The 18959-nt window shown below is 39.0% G+C and overlaps 4 protein-coding genes and 1 non-coding gene across 5 annotated transcripts; 3 read left to right on the top strand and 2 right to left on the bottom strand.

Annotated features, from left to right (window-relative positions):
• Positions 1 to 1612: 1612 nt before the first annotated feature.
• LOC101291827 (probable pectinesterase/pectinesterase inhibitor 20-like) lies at positions 1613 to 3654 on the bottom strand. Its single transcript, XM_004299671.1, has 2 exons — positions 2587 to 3654; positions 1613 to 2474 (listed from the first exon to the last, which is right to left on the bottom strand). The coding sequence occupies exons 1-2, from the start codon at positions 3593 to 3595 to the stop codon at positions 1783 to 1785; spliced, it is 1701 nt and encodes a 566-aa protein (XP_004299719.1). The 5' UTR covers positions 3596 to 3654; the 3' UTR covers positions 1613 to 1782.
• A 2909-nt stretch (positions 3655 to 6563) lies between these two features.
• LOC101291528 (probable pectinesterase/pectinesterase inhibitor 41-like) lies at positions 6564 to 8798 on the top strand. Its single transcript, XM_004299670.1, has 2 exons — positions 6564 to 7583; positions 7926 to 8798. The coding sequence occupies exons 1-2, from the start codon at positions 6587 to 6589 to the stop codon at positions 8615 to 8617; spliced, it is 1689 nt and encodes a 562-aa protein (XP_004299718.1). The 5' UTR covers positions 6564 to 6586; the 3' UTR covers positions 8618 to 8798.
• A 549-nt stretch (positions 8799 to 9347) lies between these two features.
• LOC101307404 (putative F-box/FBD/LRR-repeat protein At1g78760-like) lies at positions 9348 to 10966 on the bottom strand. The gene is made up of 3 exons (XM_004301311.1): positions 10043 to 10966; positions 9743 to 9865; positions 9348 to 9644 (listed from the first exon to the last, which is right to left on the bottom strand). Exons 1-3 carry the CDS (start codon positions 10964 to 10966, stop codon positions 9348 to 9350), a joined length of 1344 nt encoding a protein of 447 aa, XP_004301359.1.
• A 2376-nt stretch (positions 10967 to 13342) lies between these two features.
• On the top strand, positions 13343 to 13424 carry TRNAS-GCU. The gene has a single exon. It is a non-coding gene; the product is annotated as a tRNA-Ser (tRNA).
• A 3906-nt stretch (positions 13425 to 17330) lies between these two features.
• On the top strand, positions 17331 to 18651 carry LOC101291241 (mitochondrial uncoupling protein 4-like). Its single transcript, XM_004299669.1, has one exon. The coding sequence runs from the start codon at positions 17582 to 17584 to the stop codon at positions 18566 to 18568; it is 987 nt and encodes a 328-aa protein (XP_004299717.1). The 5' UTR covers positions 17331 to 17581; the 3' UTR covers positions 18569 to 18651.
• Positions 18652 to 18959: the final 308 nt, after the last annotated feature.

The following is an 18959-nucleotide window of genomic DNA, read 5'->3' as shown; positions in this document are numbered from 1 at the left end:
ATCGAATTTCCTCATCTCTACCGTCTAGTATTTTGATAATATTGTGTAGATCATCTCTGCAAAATTTCGGCCAATTTGGTAATCATTAAGACTCTCAAACTCGAAAAACAAATGGACGGACTGAATTCTGTCAAACATGAACCGTTCATGTTTATAACAGAAAGACGCAATTTTGAGAGCCTTAACGATCACTAAATTGGCTGAAATTTTGCAGAGATGATCTACACAATATTATCTAGATATTAGACGGTGGAGATGAGGAAATTCGATCAAAAAGTGGTGCAAAAATAAAAATCCGCACCAAAACCATTGGTGCGGACGTTTGTAGCTGAGAAAAATCATATATATATATATGTATATATATTTTAACCAGTAGTAACCAACTTTATTCAAGCTGCAAATATTACGCAGAGGCACAAAACCTCCCACGGGTTACAGAGAAAACCCAAAACAGACAACCAAGCACAAAGAAATAGAGATCTATAGCCCAATTGCACACAATATTTAACGAACAATTGTTCTTGCTCTTGTCATTTCTTTTTCTAATTTTTAACTCAGGTGTTAAGCAACGTAGTACCAGTATCAAGAAGCTTGTCAAATTGCTAGTGATCGAAGTCTAAAGTTACCAAAAGTGCGAAATCTTAATTTATACATCGTTTGGAACCTCAATTTTGTATTTAACATTTTGTTTATGTAAGTAGTGATGCATAATTGCCAATAAATTGTGGTGGAACTAAATTATAAATAGGAAGTGAGGAAATTTGGAGCCAGGTACGTACTAAAATATATCTATAATGCACCAAAGTCAGAATATTAAGAGATCTAGTAACTGTATAAGAGGTCAGGATGAATAAATTTAGAAATTGAGGGTTTAGAGTTTAGGATTTAAAAAGTTTAATGTAAATTAATAATAGACCCTAATATTAACACTCATCAACCTCTTTAATTTTTTTTTTTTGATTGAACATCAACCTCTTTAATTTTGTTATGGGATTCCCATTTTTTTTTTTTTTCCAATTGGATTTTAGTTTCCCAATAATTTAATTTTTTGCATGGCATGGGGTCCAACTGCTGGGATAGGCCTTTGGCAAAGTAAAATTTTTGGTTGCATCGTCAAGTGCCATGAAGAGGGCGGGGATTCGTAATTGTGAGTCACTTACAATATATATGGTGGTTCATTCTCTTAATTTAATTGTTCCATGTATAGAAGTTTCATGTTACTTGGCACAACTGTCTTAGGCGGCCAAGCTAGTCTTTGTAGATTTTGGTAGTCATATTTTCAGAGAATGGCACAAGTCGGCCGATTGGTTACAAATAGGTTACTTCTGGTGAACTCAGGTTCCTTCTTTGGCCGGTGTCTTCTACTTTGTCGCCTCTCCTCTGTTGTTTTATGTATTGCTTTGCTCTTCGACTTTGGCTTAGCGTTAGTGCATTTTTATCTAAAAACTAATAAGATTGTAAATTCCTAAGTTTGCTGCGTCTGACTCAGTATTCGTTTAGCAAAAATGAAAAGAGAGGAAAGGTGTGGTCTTGGAGTTCTACAAGAAAACAAAAACGGTTATATACCAACAAATGATCTTTGATGGAATTTCCACTAGGCAACATATGCAATGTTTTACGTTAATCCCATTTGTGATATCAAACATCAATCTTATTCACTTTGAAGAGAAAAATGTCTCCGGATTGTACAAAAGAAAGCTATCTAGCTAGGAAAGTATGTTTTTACATACAATCAGTCTTCACAAGAATCGAAGAACTCCAAGAAAACTTGAACCAAATTTCTCACATTAAGCCACCGGTGTAAGGCACTCCTGTTTGAGGCAACCAACTATCCCCCAACACGAAGTTTGACACTGTAAAATTTGAAGCATCAGTTGCACCGATTATATGGTAACCAGGCCATGTAACTCTGTTACTAGTGTCTGCTCCGGGTCCTTTATTATCATACTCACCATAATACAATGTGCTCAGTGCAAAATCTCCACTCCATGCTAGCCAGCCAGCAGGATCAATCAAACTATCCATGAAATTCTGCAAGTAAACCGTCCTCGAGTACTCCTTCCATGGCCTCCCTAGATATGTCTTGACAGTGAAGTTACTCGAAGCCAAATCATCTGCGGCTGTAATGGTGCAATTCTGGATTGAAGTCCCTGTGTTCTGATTCGGGTCTGTTCGGCCCTGCGCTGTGATAGGATTCGTCTGGCCTTGTCGGGGCTGGCGAGGGTATATGTTGCAGTTTTGGAAAACAACTGCAGCATTTCCGAATATGAAATCAACCGTTCCGTAGATGTCACATTCTCTGTAGAATTGTCTCATAGAATGTGTGTATAAGGTGTCTTGGTATCCCTCAAAGCTGCAGCTGTAGAAAACTGACAAGTCGGCGCCGTTTCGAACTGCAACTGCTTGCCCCATGCTTGGTCCAGCAGTGTTTCGAACAGTTATGTTCACTGCAATAAACCCTGTTGCTACCACAGCTGCAATATGATGTACAGTTCATGTTAATTAGTAGTCATCCTTTTGTAAACGTACAAATCTGTGTCACAGTTACAATATCGAAATTACATTAGTATAGTAAATGAAACTCACCTAAAGTGGCAGAGTTGAAGGTGGTTGAACCGCCTCCGACACTGTTGCTTCCGGTGATGATTGTCTGATTAATACCGTCTCCGATCAGCAACAAGTACTTCTTTTTCGATATAATTGATACATACTCCTCATAAACGCCGGCAGTGATATATACCAAGAAGTATCCATCACTTGCAACAGTGTTATTGGGGGCAGCATTGATAGCATCATTGATGGTAGTGAAGTTTCCGGTTCCATCTTGGCTCACAACCACAATGTCCTTCACCACAACTTCTTCATCTCCGGCCTGAAGAAGGTGCCTTCTTCGATTGATAACTGAGTCGTAAACTGCACGAGCTTTGCTTGACATTTTCAGTGACAATCGCCCCTCTCGGAAACTGAGATGCTTTCTCGACTGGTTTGGTGTTCCATTACTTTTGTGACCCTTTGGCACCCAACCCTTTGTAACCAACGCCAATGAGACACTGTAAAAGTTTGTACCATTAGAGACAGACACTGAGAGATCATTTTGGACTGAACTCACAGATTGAAGGCCATCAAAACATGTCTGCTGGTTGGTCAAGATGGCACTGAGGAGGGTTTGGACATCATCGGCATCGGAGCTCGGAAGAACGTCGCTCGTCTTGTTAACAGTTTCAAGAGCGTTTGATAAGAAATCTATATTTAACAATGCAAGGGACTTGCAATCTTCGAGGGCTTGGATTTCCAGTTGAGATAAACTGGAACCCCCTTGAAGATACTTGTTGATCAAATCCAGAAGCTTTTGGGATTGTACGAAGGAGTATTGGACTGAAAACCGGCCGAAGTCATAGACATTGGCGTTTTTGTGAGGGAGGACGGAAGTGCAGACAGAAGGGTGTGGAGTGGACTTGCATATGGTTTCAGGCGGAACAGAAGTGTTGAGAGGAACATCTGCCGCTGAAGGTTGAGATATGAACAAAGCGAAAATGATGAGGAATAGTAGTGATAGTGATGAAGTTACAAGAGGATTGAAGAGCTTAGAAGCCATTGAAGTTAAGGCCGGCTTAGCTAGAGAGAAGTCCTTTTGACTTGTGAGGAATGCAGTGAAGAAGTGAATTGGTCAAGGGGGTTTGTGTCCTATTTATATGATTAGGCTGCATACAACTTGGTTATTATTCAATTTAAAGAATATTTAGTGGGTGTAATGCATTGTATTTGACAAATCATAGACGTGTGATGCTGTTGAGGATGATACTTGCAGTTTTATCGAGTAAAAGGGGGAGACCATATATATAAATATATATGTTCAGGCTACATTACACTATACCTAGCTAATGTGGATTAAATTTGCTAGACTATCTTAATTGACCAGATAATATGAATGAAAGTTGGTAACATATACCAAGCAAACCGCATTATCATCGGGAGCGCTCGATTGACCATGGGCATTTTGACGGCGAAAGAGGCGAAAGAAGCACCATTCTAAGTTCTACGGTTAATGATGTTCATATATATATAAATCGGTGGTTGGATTCATGCATGTAACTCGATCGATAGAAATAGGTATTATGTAACACAATAGAAAGAGGTCTAATACCTCTAATACCTCTTTATATCGAGTTACATGCGTGAGATATAAGTTAAGGTATAAATGAGCCGAGTCGAGGTGAATAGGATGATAATGTGAGGTGAATAGGATGATAATGTAGGGATTAGCATATATTGATAAGTTGAACATGAACCGATCGTATCGATGTCGATCGAGTAGACCTAGATCTGAAAATGAGCATGCAAAATCTTTTAATTCTTAGTCAAAAGCTATTTAATTGAGTTGTTGGAGTTTGAATGTTGTTTATTTGAGATACATATATTCGTTTGAAATTCTTTGTCGTTCCACTGTCCTATCGTATGTAATTTGTCAACCAAGTTGAGTATGGTATTGCTGCGTGCCTAATTCAATTATCTGTTTTGCTGGTGAAATAGCACGATCGAAGTTTCTCCCCAATTTGTATAACGCATGAGGTTAAGAGAGAAGATAGGTATGGAATATATGAATACAGTTCGATCCCTGCATAAGTTTAGAGATGGAACAAGGTTAGGCATGCATATAGTCAACGTATGATATATTTAGTAGAGCTGGTGTTTGTCCTCTTAATTAATCTCGATGATCAGGTTTTGATGTCCCAAAGTGCAAGATGGTTTTTGCAACTTCGATATCATCTACTTTCATACGATAGCTGCTAGTTTATGGTAGCTAGCCACGTCTAGCTTACACAAAAAGTTCTGGATCTCTCTCCATCGATCTAATTCTTCAACTATATACAATGACATGTTCTCTACTTCCCCAACATACATCTAACTTTTCATGCACTTACTTGATACGTGTGTATGTTTACTTGATCAATCCAAACATGAAATGGAACTGTGCATGCAATCTCTAATTCGATTCATATATACCAATTAACTTGAAAATGACTGATACCCAATTAAGTGAGACTGAGATCCGTTAATGCAGCCATACATTTAATTAGTATATATATAGTCAAATTAAGTTTTTGATAATTTTTGTTCTTGTTGTTTCTAATTAAGAAAATGGTGGCTTCATTCATGTATAACAACTTATTAACAAGCTACTTAGCAGCAGAGACATCGATCACTTATATTGGCGAAAATTAATCTCGAGAAAATATGAAGGTAATATTAAGGGAACAATCAATTAATAATGAATTAGCTCATTTTTTGTTTTTGTACGTGCATGTTTTTGCTTCTCGATCACAATATGTGAGAGAAATCGATGGAGGTAATAAAATTTCAACATGCATTAAGATCAGTATTCCAAATTAAAGTCGTAGAAGATAGGCTTAACAATAATGCATGCATGCAAGTCAAACGTCGGAGATCGATGATATGCATGGATGCCTAATTAACGCGTATAAACTTCATACAATTTGTAGAGAAATATTGAAGTAATCAACCTAAGGATCACATCTTTTAATTTCTTTATAACATATATCCCAATTCGATCACGATTAATATCCGGATTCATTTCTGGCATCAATAAAACAATATATGATTGAATACGTGTGTGTTCGAAGTCTCATGAAATGTACTAATCAAAATGATTTGGAGAAGAGCATTATCTTCCGCTTGGGTAACAACGTTGACAACTTAGATGCCAATGCCATACATGTTAGGATAAGTTCAACATCAAATTTCTAGTTCCATATAGGCAAATACTAAGGGGGTTTAAGGTTCTAATTATGTGATTACTCATTCTCATATATATAGATACATAGGATGATATTCAAAGGATTCAAGGTTTATTGAAATGAAATGCAAAACAATAAAGTAAAAATGCAGAGAGCTCTGATGGACTACGTCTTGTAATTCATTGATGAAATGGTAAACAGTACATTAGATCATATATATAGGGTAGGGTTTAACAACCAATACCAAGTCTACCCTTATATGGTTAATAGATATATGCCTCTTATTACATCAATTACGATGGGAGAGATCTAACGAGGACTAAATAATGACTTTCAAATGAACAATTCATATATTCAGATAATATTTTTAAACTTTAATTGATATTCATAAATTATTATGTGCATATCGATCATCCAACCGTTAATTTGAAAGTTCTTGTTTGGTATTCATAATAATAAGTTCCTCGTTACATATTATAAACTCTCCCACATACTATAAGTGATTTTACCGTTTCTATTATAAATGAACATTTTAATCCTATATTAATGATTTTTGTTTCAAGAGTAGTCATTTAACTATAGCATAACACAGTCTTTTATTTAAAACAATTTCTAATAACTAGAATAAGTTGGCTTGCTCATCTCGTGGTCTAAAATAATTAGGGAACGTTGCATCTAGCATAGCAATCCTGGCCACCAGATAAAAGTCTTGCACGTTTACTTTTCAAATAACATAGTGCTCGTGTTAATTTGCAACCTTGATCATCTTATAAATACACACACAAACACCTATGACCTATTACACATTCTCATCCTCCATTACCACTAACATGGCTTCTACTAAGCTCTTCAATCCTCTTTCACTATTCCTCATTCTCTTCTCTTTACTCATCTCTCATTCTTCATCTGCCGACGTTCCTCTCAACACTTCTCTCCCGCCGGAAACCATCTGCAACTCCACCCCACACCCTTCTTACTGCTTATCCGTCCTCCCTCACAAAAATGCCAACGTCTACGAGTTCGGACGCTTCTCCGTCAACCACTCTCTCCTCCAATCCCAAAACCTAATGGTCTCCCTCAACCAGTACCTCCAGAGCTACCGTTCCTCTTTATCACAAACCGCCATTCAAGCCCTCGAGGACTGCAAGTTTCTCGCGTCCATGAACATCGACTTCATCTCAAACACCATGCAAAAGGTTAACACCACCGGCGACGCGGTGCTTCCGAGCTCCGATGCCGATGATCTCCAGACATTGCTCAGTGCCATCATGACAAACCAACAGACTTGTTCAGACGCTCTCCGATCTGTCACTACTGTCCAAGACGAGCTCTTAGTCCCGCTACTCAACTGTACAAGCATGTACAGCGTCTCTTTGGCTCTGTTCACACAGGGTTGGGTGCCAAAGGGTCACAAGAACCCTAACGGGACGCCGAACCATCTCAAGTTTCGAAAGGGGAGGTTGTCACTGAAAATGTCAAGCAAAGCGCGTGGAGTGTACGACTGGGTGATAAGCCGGCCGGGAAGGCGGCTTCTTCAGGCTGCCGGAGATGAGGAAGTTGTGGTTAAGGACATTGTGGTGGTGAGCAAAGATGGAAGTGGGAACTTCACCACCATCAATGATGCTATTACTGCTGCGCCGAATAACTCTGTTGCTAGTGATGGGTATTTCTTGGTATATGTCACTGCCGGTGTCTATGAAGAGTATGTTTCGATTGCGTCGAACAAGCAGTACTTGTTGCTGATCGGAGATGGTATTAATCAGACCATCATCACTGGAAACCGCAATGTCGTGGATGGATCGACTACTTTCGACTCTGCTACTCTAGGTGAGTTTCTCATTGAAATATATGTTATGTTGTCGAACTATAATGTGTCGGTCAAAAATATTACTAATAGGATGACTCAAAGTTTCTGTCCAAAGTTTTTTTTTGAAAGTTAGCTATGTAGATTATTTGCGATTTAAGCTTTCAAACATCATAATTCAACTAATAATTCATTAATAAAAAATTAAAGTAATGACGTGATATTAGACTCAAGTCACTCAACTCTCATAAAATTAACATATAATTCTTAGATTATAGCTACTAAAATGTAGGATATTATGTTATCTAACAAGGACTAGCAGAATGAGTTGATGACTCACGTCATGATCAATATGAATAATGCAGCTGTGGTAGCAGAAGGGTTTGTGGGAGTCAACATAACTGTTCGCAACACGGCTGGACCAAGTAAAATGCAGGCCGTGGCGGTCCGGAACGGCGCCGACTTGTCGGTCTTCTACAGCTGCAGCTTTGAGGCCTACCAGGACACCCTATACGCGCATTCTCTCCGACAATTCTACCGAGAATGCGACATCTATGGAACTGTGGACTTCATATTTGGCAATGCTGCACTTGTTTTACAAAACTGTAACCTCTACCCTCGGCAGCCACTCAAAGGCCAATCCAATCCCATCACGGCACAGGGCAGAACCGACCCGAATCAAAACACCGGAACTTCCATCCAGAACTGCACGATTACAGCCGCTGCGGACTTGGCTTCGAGTAACTTCACTGTCAAGACATATCTAGGGAGGCCATGGAAGGAGTACTCGAGGACGGTTTACTTGCAGAATTTCATGGATAGTTTGATTGATCCAGTTGGTTGGCTCGAGTGGGATGGAGATTTTGCACTGAGCACATTGTATTATGCTGAGTATGATAATAGAGGACCTGGATCAAACACTAGTAGCAGAGTTACATGGCCTGGTTACCATATAATCGGTGCAACTGATGCTGCAAATTTTACAGTGTCCAACTTTCTGGTCGGAGATAATTGGTTGCCTCAAACAGGTGTGCCTTATACCGGTGGCTTAGTTTGAGCAACCATTCAAACTAGATTGTTTCATTCATTTCTGTTGTAATTTGAAGAAACGTTTCAAACTTTTCAAGCTTATAATCAGCTACATGCATAGCATATGTGTAAGTACTTGTCCCTTTCAAAATGGGAAATGTAAGATTTCACAGATACAATTATTTTCCTATAACAATCAAATTCTGTCAGACTCTGTCCATATTGTTTAGGCTTAAATACATTTTTTAATTCTTTGCTAACATAACCATGTAGGAACTAGGAAGGGTGTTAATATACATGACCAGTTAGATTCAAGTCTGTGTAACACTATGACATTAACTATGTCGATCAGCAGATGTAAATATAATAAATCAGTGGAAGAAAAGGAACCTAAACCATGGAAAACAAAAGACTTTGCAAAAGTTCATCTGAAGATTAGAAACAAAGATCAAAGATGCTATGAAAACTTCAATAACAGGATGGTTCTAAAATATAGGGAAAATTAAAACCTAATATGTGTATGTTCGGATTTTGTAGGAAGTAATTCACCAATCAAACTTAAGAAAGTATCAAATTGTCAAAAAGCTAACCATAGATACACGATACATTCAAAATAGTCCAACATCCACGAGTAAAGAGAGCAGCAAATAGAGATACATCTGAAGATCAACTGAGGTAATAATTCTACAAGTTGAACCATTCCGAAAACTAGAACTCAACTTCCAAGATAACATCTTTGTAAAAGCTAGAGAGAAGTCTCAGGCAATTTCAACTTGACATGTCTTGGAAACCCTCTCAAACATTAGAAGTTTCTCCAACATCACCTCCTTTGTACACACAATATTACGACCTGTGCAAATTTTCATGCTATTCAAAACTTCACCATTCTTTAACAAGTATTTTGCCACTTCAAACTCATCGTCCTTTCCCAGGAATCTATTGATACAGATAGTCTTGACGTGTGACAACAGACAATTCGGCACCAACTCAGGAGGATGCCAAAGTAGCTCCTTCTCTTTAATACCATATTCCCCTAGTCCGTCACAATTGCAGTCCTGACAGATTTTATAAAAGAAAGCATATTATGAATACTTTTAACAGGTACAAGTTAATTGGGTACGATGTATTGTAAGTTCAACTATATCTTACAAACGTGTTCTAGGACAAGAAACTCTAGAATAGGTGAGCTCATGAGAAATTCTGCCCACCAAGAACAGCAACGATGAAGAACCAGCCTCAATTGTTTCAAATTACCGAACACAGGCAGCTCACAATTCTGCTTCATGAAACATAGATTATCCATCAAACAGAAACGCAAGGAGAAATCAAATATTGGGTTATACACTCTATCAAAAAAAAAAAAAAAAAAAAAAATTAAAATCAGATAAACTAAATAAATTAAACCTAGGATAGTAACTAATAAGAAACATGAAACAAGTAGAGGAATGCTTACATCCAAACCATGTGCTGAAAGAGACAAATATTTGACATGGCAAATTTGTGCCAAAAGCGCAGTCGCACGGCCAACAAAGCCAGAATATTCAGTTGGTACGTGGTAAGTGAGATCAATAGTGGCTTCGACTAAAGACTTTAAATTCTTCAAAACACAATTTGACAAAACGTTTTGCTCAAGACCAAAGTATTCGAGCTTTGGAGCTCTAACAAGAACATTGAGATCATTGTAATCAGCCAAACATCTATCATCATTTTCAGTGTCAAGACTGATCCCTAACTTCTTAAGTTCAAGAGCAGAGACGTTGAAATTCAAATAGCCTTCTCCAACAGTTCCAGATATAGCCAAATCTTCAAGCGCAGGGCAGCCAAGCAGAAGCTTTTCCATCAGGTCATGACCAGGAAAACTAACTGAAATAAGTAGGACCTTGAGACATGGCAAACACCATGAAGTAGGAGTATTGATTATAATAATTGACCTCAGTTTCAAAACAACCAGTGTTTTGCACATGAAAACACTTTTAGGCAACTTGAGATTCTCATCCTCCAGAAATGATCCATAATTTTCAACACAAAGATCAAGTTCAGCAAGATTATGCATAGGGGCAGTTCGAATCCAACCATCAATGTGAGAGAAACGCTCAACACAGTAGCATTCCGGTTTGAACTTTTGAATTTCTGATGAGTTGCGAAAGTAAAATACACGACTAACAAACAACACAAAGCTTTCGGAGTCTGGAAAATATATTTCATGAAAGTCTAGACTAGTAACAGAGGCCCAGACTCTCTTCCATCTTGAAGCCAAAATGCTGGTGCATACAGAATTCTTTGTTGGCAGAAAGGAAAGGATGTGACAAATAAGTGAATCTGGTAAGTCACTGATCCTATCTGTAATTCGCAATTGACTCTTGGAATTTGAAGCCATTTATACACCCTGATGCGTTAGATGAACAATGTCAAATCGCTACCAATGCTATCAAATTTCATAGAAAAGTTGCATATATTTTCATATGGTTATATATAAACTACAAGACAAATGCATTAGCCAGCAACCTTTTCTCTTATTATTTCAATCGAAGAATTTCTCAACCACAAAAAAAAGCATCAAACTTTTATTCCAGCAAAAACCATTTACATTTAAGAAAAGCATATCAATGGTAACAAAAAGAACCCAGAAAAATTTCTCAACACAAAGACGAAAGCATCAAAATTCTCTTTGTACCAAAAAGAGAACCCAGAATAAACTATTAACCACATTATATAATCATAAGGATTACTGATAGGAGCACAAAATGCTACGTTTATAATGTATTTCCGACCCTATTTAGCTATATAATTCCCTTAACAATATTCATATTAACTAAGTTTGTGTTTTTAGGTCATAAATAAAGCCAAGGAGCCTAAAAGAGACAAAAGAGGAGAAATCTTGAAGAAAAAGGAATCCATGCTGTGCAAGGAAAGAAATCAGAAAATCTGCCAGAAATCGTCAGTCAACTTCGACAGAAGATTGTGATTAGCTCACAATGATCCAGGAGATGTGCCATATATCAATGGAAAGCTACAAGAGTCTACTTTCCAGAAATTTTTACGGATCATCAATACCTATTTTGGAGAAGAAGTTATGACCGTTTAAATGACCGAAGGTCAGTCTGCCCGAATTTCTTATTTGGACCAAAACTTCTGTTTTGAGGCCCAGACCACATTGGCAAGCCCATGGACGAGTTTTGAGGGTTTTATAACCCTAATCACAGACGTGAAGGCTAAGGAGGAAAAAGGCCAGAGAGGATGTGAAGATTAGAGGAGGCCAACGATCTCACCATCATCAGAACCTCCATAGTTGTAGACTCGCACAAGGAAACCGCCAAGCCATCATTGATTTCTCCATCATCCACGGTTTATTCTTGATTGAACCTTTTCATAACTTGGTAATTGAAATCTTGGTTGTGTGGACTTTGTTTTAAAGCATATTCGGTGGTGAATTTCCTAAATCCCTAACCTCTTCTCTATCATATTTCTCAAACTACAAATCAAAACTGTTTTCTTATTCTTCTGTCTTCTGTATTTCGTGATTTATTTAGTATAGTAAACAAACTCCAAATCCCCTCAAATTTTGTGTGCGTGTTCTTCTGTGTGTCTAGTTTAGTTTTATAAATTTTCATAATTTTCTGAGTAGTGTAGATTAGGTAGTTAATTATATTTTAGTCTGCTGTTCTTCAGGAACAGTAGACACTTTTGTGACATTGTTTTTGTGTGTGAAATTAAATACCCTCAATCTCTGGCAATGAACGATCCTTGCTTCTTTATACTACAATCGACAATCTTTTGCAGGGTTAAATTGTGAGGCTATTTACATGTCTGAGGATATGAACAGAAACACAGAAGTAAAAACAAAAGCTTATGGTTTACAGACGGTAAAGGAATTCAAAGTTGTAAACAGAAGTACCAGACAGCTTCTGATGTGAACAAGAAATACGCGCGCCCTTTGCAACCCTCAACTGTGAAAATGAAAGTGAAATTTCAACCCTAAAAAGTAATGATAATGAAGAAATGGTAAAACTAGTTGGGTCAGGCCACTCTGTTTTCTTCTATAATAGATAGGCCTATCTCAGTTGATCCATTATAAGCCCGGTGTCTTTTCAACTTATAATGAGTTAACTTATTTTGGGATGGTGAATCATAATGTAGGAAAACATACCCAAAACCCTAAACCCTCAATTTTCAAAGGTCCTTTGCATACAAAACCTCTGAAAATGATACACATATGGATTCACTCCCCATGGAATGGGGTGACTTGTGGAGTTATGGCAAGCATATGAGGTCCTAACTCGAGCATAATCATTTATTTGGTTAATAATTTGACTATCGATTAGAGTAAGTTAATGCTTAATTAATCATCAGAGAAAGCCATTGTGCGCTAGCTTAAGTAGCTAGCCCGTTAATTGTTATGTGTTAGTTGTAGTGCGCCTCTTGTCCTTCTGTTCACAAGGTCACCGATGATCAAGATATTTTTGATCACATATCCGTAACGACATTTAGAAGGCACATGGTATTGTAGTTGATGAACATGAAACTAGCTTTGGAATTGATTCGATGATGGAGGAGTAGATTTCCCTCTTTTTCGTCTTTGTTGTGTTGGGTGGCATTTTTATTCGTTCATATAAAATGTGTGGTAAAACATTTAAAATTTATGGTGTTTTAACAGTCAAGAATTATTTTCATGAAAACTTTCGGTTGCGGTCGGAGAGAAATTAACATGATACAATAGGGATAATTACGCAGAACTTCACAATCTAACAACAAGGTCGCTTTGGCCGAGTGGTTAAGGCGTGTGCCTGCTAAGTACATGGGGTTTCCCCGCGAGAGTTCGAATCTCTCAGGCGACGAACAATTATTTTTTTTTTCCCTTTTCACTTTTCTCAGTTCTCACTGGTCTTCGTCTTCCTCTCTAGAAGGACTTCACCATTCAAAGTTTCAAACTGGCACAAGTAATTGGGAAATGGGAAACAAATCAACCAAGGCAATCCAAATTTAGATCCAGAATTAGTGCTCACCTTTTACACTATGAGCTCCTTCCCCAGTTCTACCTCCCTCACAGCTTCCTTCCCCAATTAAGTACTCATTTTAGGTCCACCAAAATCCTAATGAAATATTCCACTCCTAAATAGTGGTTGAGATCACACAAATCTCAAAGACCCCTCTAAAATTCATAATGGGTGGATGCCATTATTCACCCAGCTTGACAAATTGACCACTCAAACCTTTCTGTCAACTGGTAAAACTGATGTGTAAAATATACTGATATTCCTCTCAACTGGCCCCAGAAAAAAAGAACTACTAGAAGGTACCCAGAATAATTCTTGATGATTAAGCTAGTAATTCTTGTGTGGTGCAAACTGTGGATGAGTGGTGATGCAATGACTCAATTGGGGTGGAGGGGAACCCTCCTTTGTTCTCTGCCATACAATGACTCAATTGACTGATGCCACCAATGCTTTTTAACCTGGGGTGGCTGTGGCAGATTCTTGCTTCACAAACATGGTCAAAGAATTGGAGCTATAGGTCATTTGGAAGTGTGTAGTTCAAAATGGTTGTTCCTATGTTGTGAACCCAAATCCTAATATGAACCGAAGGATCATTTGTTCATTTGTTCCAGCATGACCAACTGAGGGCACATAAAAGTTTGTTCTAGAGAGATGTGACATATACTAACTTGACGAGAGAAAATCTTCTGTCCCCATTTCCCTGTCTCTTTTCCTGTCCTTCCACTCATTTGTTGACAACTGTGCATTTAAGTCCAACTCATCTAACACCAATTTAACTCCGTTTTCCAGACAAAATAAATAAATTTTAAGGTAAAGAAACCAAAAATAAAATAAAATAACAGAACCGAATTCATCGAGCTTAATCTAGATCCACGAAGCTTTCAACTAGGTGGTTCAAGATGTTTAGAGAGATTTTTTCCAGGTGGGTTGATATTTTTTCACATGATTTGGTTAGATTGATTTGATTTTATTGAATCTCCAAGATCAGATTCTGTTGTATGAAGGATAGAAACATCTGGGTTCATCTTGGATGGTAAAAGCCTTCAGGCTCAGTTCCCCATCTGCAACTTCCTTAACAAACCCACTCTAATCGCCTATGCACGACTTTAATCAAGTCTAATGATTGACAAATCTGTCAAGTCTAACAAAAGCAAGATCTTGAATCATATATTACATACCTGATACCTCAGTACCTATATGAAAATTATGGATCTGATGTGAAGTTTTCGACTCGTATCATGCAACGAAGACAATTCAAGACATGAGAAGGAGAGAGATCGAGGATGAGATGTTTAAGGACTATTGATTCTGCTAGGATCATATTTGATTAATTTTGGAAGTTTGATGGGTTTAGGGAATAACTAAGAGCATCTCCAACAGCTTCTTCATAATTTCTCTATTATAGGGAAGCAAAAGTCAATGCTTTAAGCAATTTTTCTTCTACAACTCCAACAAATTCTCTATTTTAGAGATTTCAAGATGATTCCCCAAATCCTTCTATAAAATTTGGAGAATGCTGCAGATTTGGGGAATTTGGGGTTTCTCTTTCATCATATTCCCCATTTTGGAGAAAGTTTTAGGGAATCTGTTGGAATAAAACACCTAAAATCTTCTCCAAATTGGAGAATTTTAAGAATTTGGGGAAGCTGTTGGAGATGCTCTAAGAAGGTAGGAGATGATGATCGGATGATAACAGTATTTTTTATTTATTTTTGGATAGATGATAAAAGATTAATTTTATTCAAATTAAATCCTTAAGAAAATAATTTTTTTTATTTTTGTCTATAACGGAGAGCATATGGTGTTAGAAATATTCAAACAAGTCGGACACGTGCCAACAATTTAGTAGGTCACAGGGAAAGAGACAAGAAAACGGGAACAACAGATTTTCTCCCTAACTGGGACTTGACCTAATTATACTTTGGACATTCCAACTTTCCAAGTAAATGACATGATATTATTTAAGATCTAAGACCTGGTTATTCAAGAATGTAATGTAGAGTTATTTGATGATTTAAATTTACCAATTACCTTTTACTTGACCACTGCAATTACCATTATCTAGATTGGTGACACATGTTTATTGTTTTATCAACAATAAACAATAAAGTAAAACAACTTGATGAGACATGTGTCACCAATCTAGATATTGGTCATTAGGGTGGTCAAGTAAAAGGTGGTTGACAAATTTGAATCCGTTATTTGAATCCAATTGCAAGATGTTTTTGTTGCTGAGTCAGCAAGTTCAAAAAGTAGGAATAGTTTATAACAAGAACCTTAAAAAACAGTCTCTAAAAAAATGTAAGAATCGTTCATTTAAAAGTCTTTACCTGGTCTTCATTAGAATGTCCTCAATATCTTCATTAGAATGTCCTTAATATAAGCAGTATCTAAAAAAAATATGTCAAGATGTACAAGTCAAAGCCAAGACCTAAGATCTATGACCAAGAATTTTAATTTTTTTTATTTTTTTTTGAAACAACTGTCTCTTCAAAATACTTGTATCAATATCTTGTTGTATTGCAGTCCAAATTTGTAGAAGGGTAATATATTGTTACCTAAGTAGCAGTAGGAGGAAGCAACCATTTGTTCCGCCCTAGTTAATCCATCCATGTTAAGATGTTCTCGGAGATGCACATATTATTAATTTGGATTCCCCTTCTTCCTCCGATGACTCTGTCTACTATATATGATTCATGCAGTCGAAGCTTCACTCCGGACTAAGGGGACATGGCCACACTCTCCTTCTAACCTCCCCGCTCAAGGGGGGCTGCACCGAATAGAACCCACCTACATGTTCATCGTTTTAGAGCAAAAATTCAACTAATAATCATTCATGCATCTCAAACCTTTCTTTTCGCTCCGGGATTCTATTCAATAATTGGTTTATAGATATGTTTTTAGTTTCAAATATTCTGCACTTATTTCGTAGATATTGCTTGCCTAAATAATTTTACATGTGATGAGTAGCTCTATTTCTATGTATCATGTACACAAATACTTCTGTGTGTGTCATGTACACAAATATTTCATGCTATATAACGACCTATTTTAACTTGTGATGAACATATTTTATGTATAATTTGAACTTAAAAAAAGGAGAACTTTATATATAATTCTCGAAAAAACTATTATATGTTTTATTTTCCTGTCCTAATCGGATTCTTTCATGTTTGACTCCTCTAAAATGCAGTCGAGACTTCACTCCGTCTTCGTTACATCGTCACGCTTCAACCGCGGCCGGCCTTGAGCAGTTGAGCTCTCCTGCCGCAGTAAAATCGAAACCGAAATCCCAAAAACATGTGCGTCCCCATAATTTAGGAGATTGCAAGATTTAAAAATGAAAAGACACTAAAACGTTGCTGGTAGCAAGATAATTTTACTAAAACTATTATACAAACCGAATGAGTCATACGCGTAGTGATGCTTACCAAGACAAAGCAAATCACCAAAAACGCGAATAATCAAAACAACGTGTAACAATTTTCAACTCCCTAATGACCCCACGGTCTCCTGGAACCTTGGGAGAACTAGGTCATAGCGTCCAAGTCAAGCCCCGGTCACCAAACGGCGCTTAGTTACTGGTCACCCTAGGGCACCTAACGGGCCCCCACCCACCCAAACGCGTCCTAGAAGAACCACCCAGACCAAATCCCAGCTCGCGGCGCATCTGCTTCCTTCCTTCCTCTTTCGCCTTTCCTACTATAAATACCAACCCATAGATCTCTTCCCAACACAACACAAACCCTAAACTCGATTCACACCACACTGCTAGCTTATGTCTCAGAGGCCCAACGTCCCTCACTCCTCCTCCATAGCTTTCTCTCTCCATTCCCATCTCCTCGTCTCCAGTGAGATGAACTCCACCTCCAACTGGTCTTAAAAATTTCCCAATCTCCCTAACCACCCCCATTTTTGCTTCTTTATCTCTAAAGAACCATTCTTTCATTCTTTCTCTAACTTACCCAAAACTCAAAGATCTTCTTTTCCTGATTCAAATGGGTGTCAAGGGTTTCGTTGAGGGAGGCATAGCTTCCATCGTCGCCGGCTGCTCCACCCACCCTCTGGATCTCATCAAGGTCCGAATGCAACTCCAGGGCGAAAAGGGCCTACCCGCCCCGGCCCAGCAGCCCATTCACTCTCTCCGCCCCGCTTTCGCCTACCATTCCCATCACGGATCCGCCGCCGCCATCATGGCTCCTCCGCCGCATGTGGTGGCTGCTCCGCCGCGTGCGGGACCCATCTCTGTTGGTGTCAAGATCTTCCGGACGGAGGGAGTCAAGGCCTTGTTCTCCGGCGTCTCCGCCACCGTGCTCCGCCAGACTCTCTACTCCACCACCCGGATGGGTCTTTATGACATTCTCAAGACCAAGTGGTCCGACCCGGAATCCGGGAACCTTCCTCTGGGTCAGAAGCTTCTCGCCGGACTTGTCGCCGGCGGCGTCGGCGCCGCGGTGGGGAACCCGGCGGACGTGGCCATGGTGAGGATGCAGGCCGACGGGCGGCTCCCGGAGGCGCAGCGCCGGAACTACAAGAACGTGGTGGACGCCATATCGAGGATGGCGAAGCAGGAAGGGGTGACGAGCCTGTGGCGCGGGTCGGGTCTGACGGTGAACCGGGCCATGATCGTGACGGCGTCGCAGCTGGCGTCGTACGACCAGATCAAGGAGGCGATTCTCGAGAGGCACGTGATGGCCGACGGGCTCGGCACGCACGTGACGGCGAGTTTCGCGGCGGGGTTTGTGGCCTCGGTGGCGTCGAACCCGGTGGATGTGATCAAGACTAGGGTGATGAACATGAAGGTGGAGCCCGGGAGGGAGGCGCCGTACAATGGGGCGTTGGATTGTGCCGTGAAGACGGTGAGGGCGGAAGGACCCATGGCCCTGTACAAGGGTTTCATTCCTACCATTTCAAGGCAGGGACCCTTCACTGTGGTGCTGTTTGTGACACTTGAACAGCTCAGGAAGGTTTTCAAGGACTTTTGAGTTATTGTTTGATGATGATGATGAAAAAAAAGTTATTAGTTACTATTATTGATTAATGAATCTATTGGCTATTTGATTTACCAGACTCAGTGATTCCGAATAAGTAATAACAATGCAAAAACAAGCAACACAAAACGAACCCCAAACAGAAACAATCAGTACTAGTTATTAGTTATGGCCAATTATCACTTATGCCTATGAGCCTATCTATAGTACCATGCCTGATAATCTTGCAAGGAATTCCTCTAATCGAGGAATTATTAGATGCTCCGGGCACACCAGCTGTCCAGCTGATATGGTGTACCGGTTTCAGTAACCACGCGACACGTGGACATCTCTTAAATTGATAGGAATTCCTCTTGCTGTTGACGGCTCCGTTACACCGTTGTTT

The sequence above is a fragment of the Fragaria vesca genome, linkage group LG5 (assembly GCF_000184155.1).
Source record: "Fragaria vesca subsp. vesca linkage group LG5, FraVesHawaii_1.0, whole genome shotgun sequence".
Lineage (NCBI taxonomy): Eukaryota > Viridiplantae > Streptophyta > Magnoliopsida > Rosales > Rosaceae > Fragaria > Fragaria vesca.
This window is presented reverse-complemented; position numbering and strand designations above follow the sequence as displayed.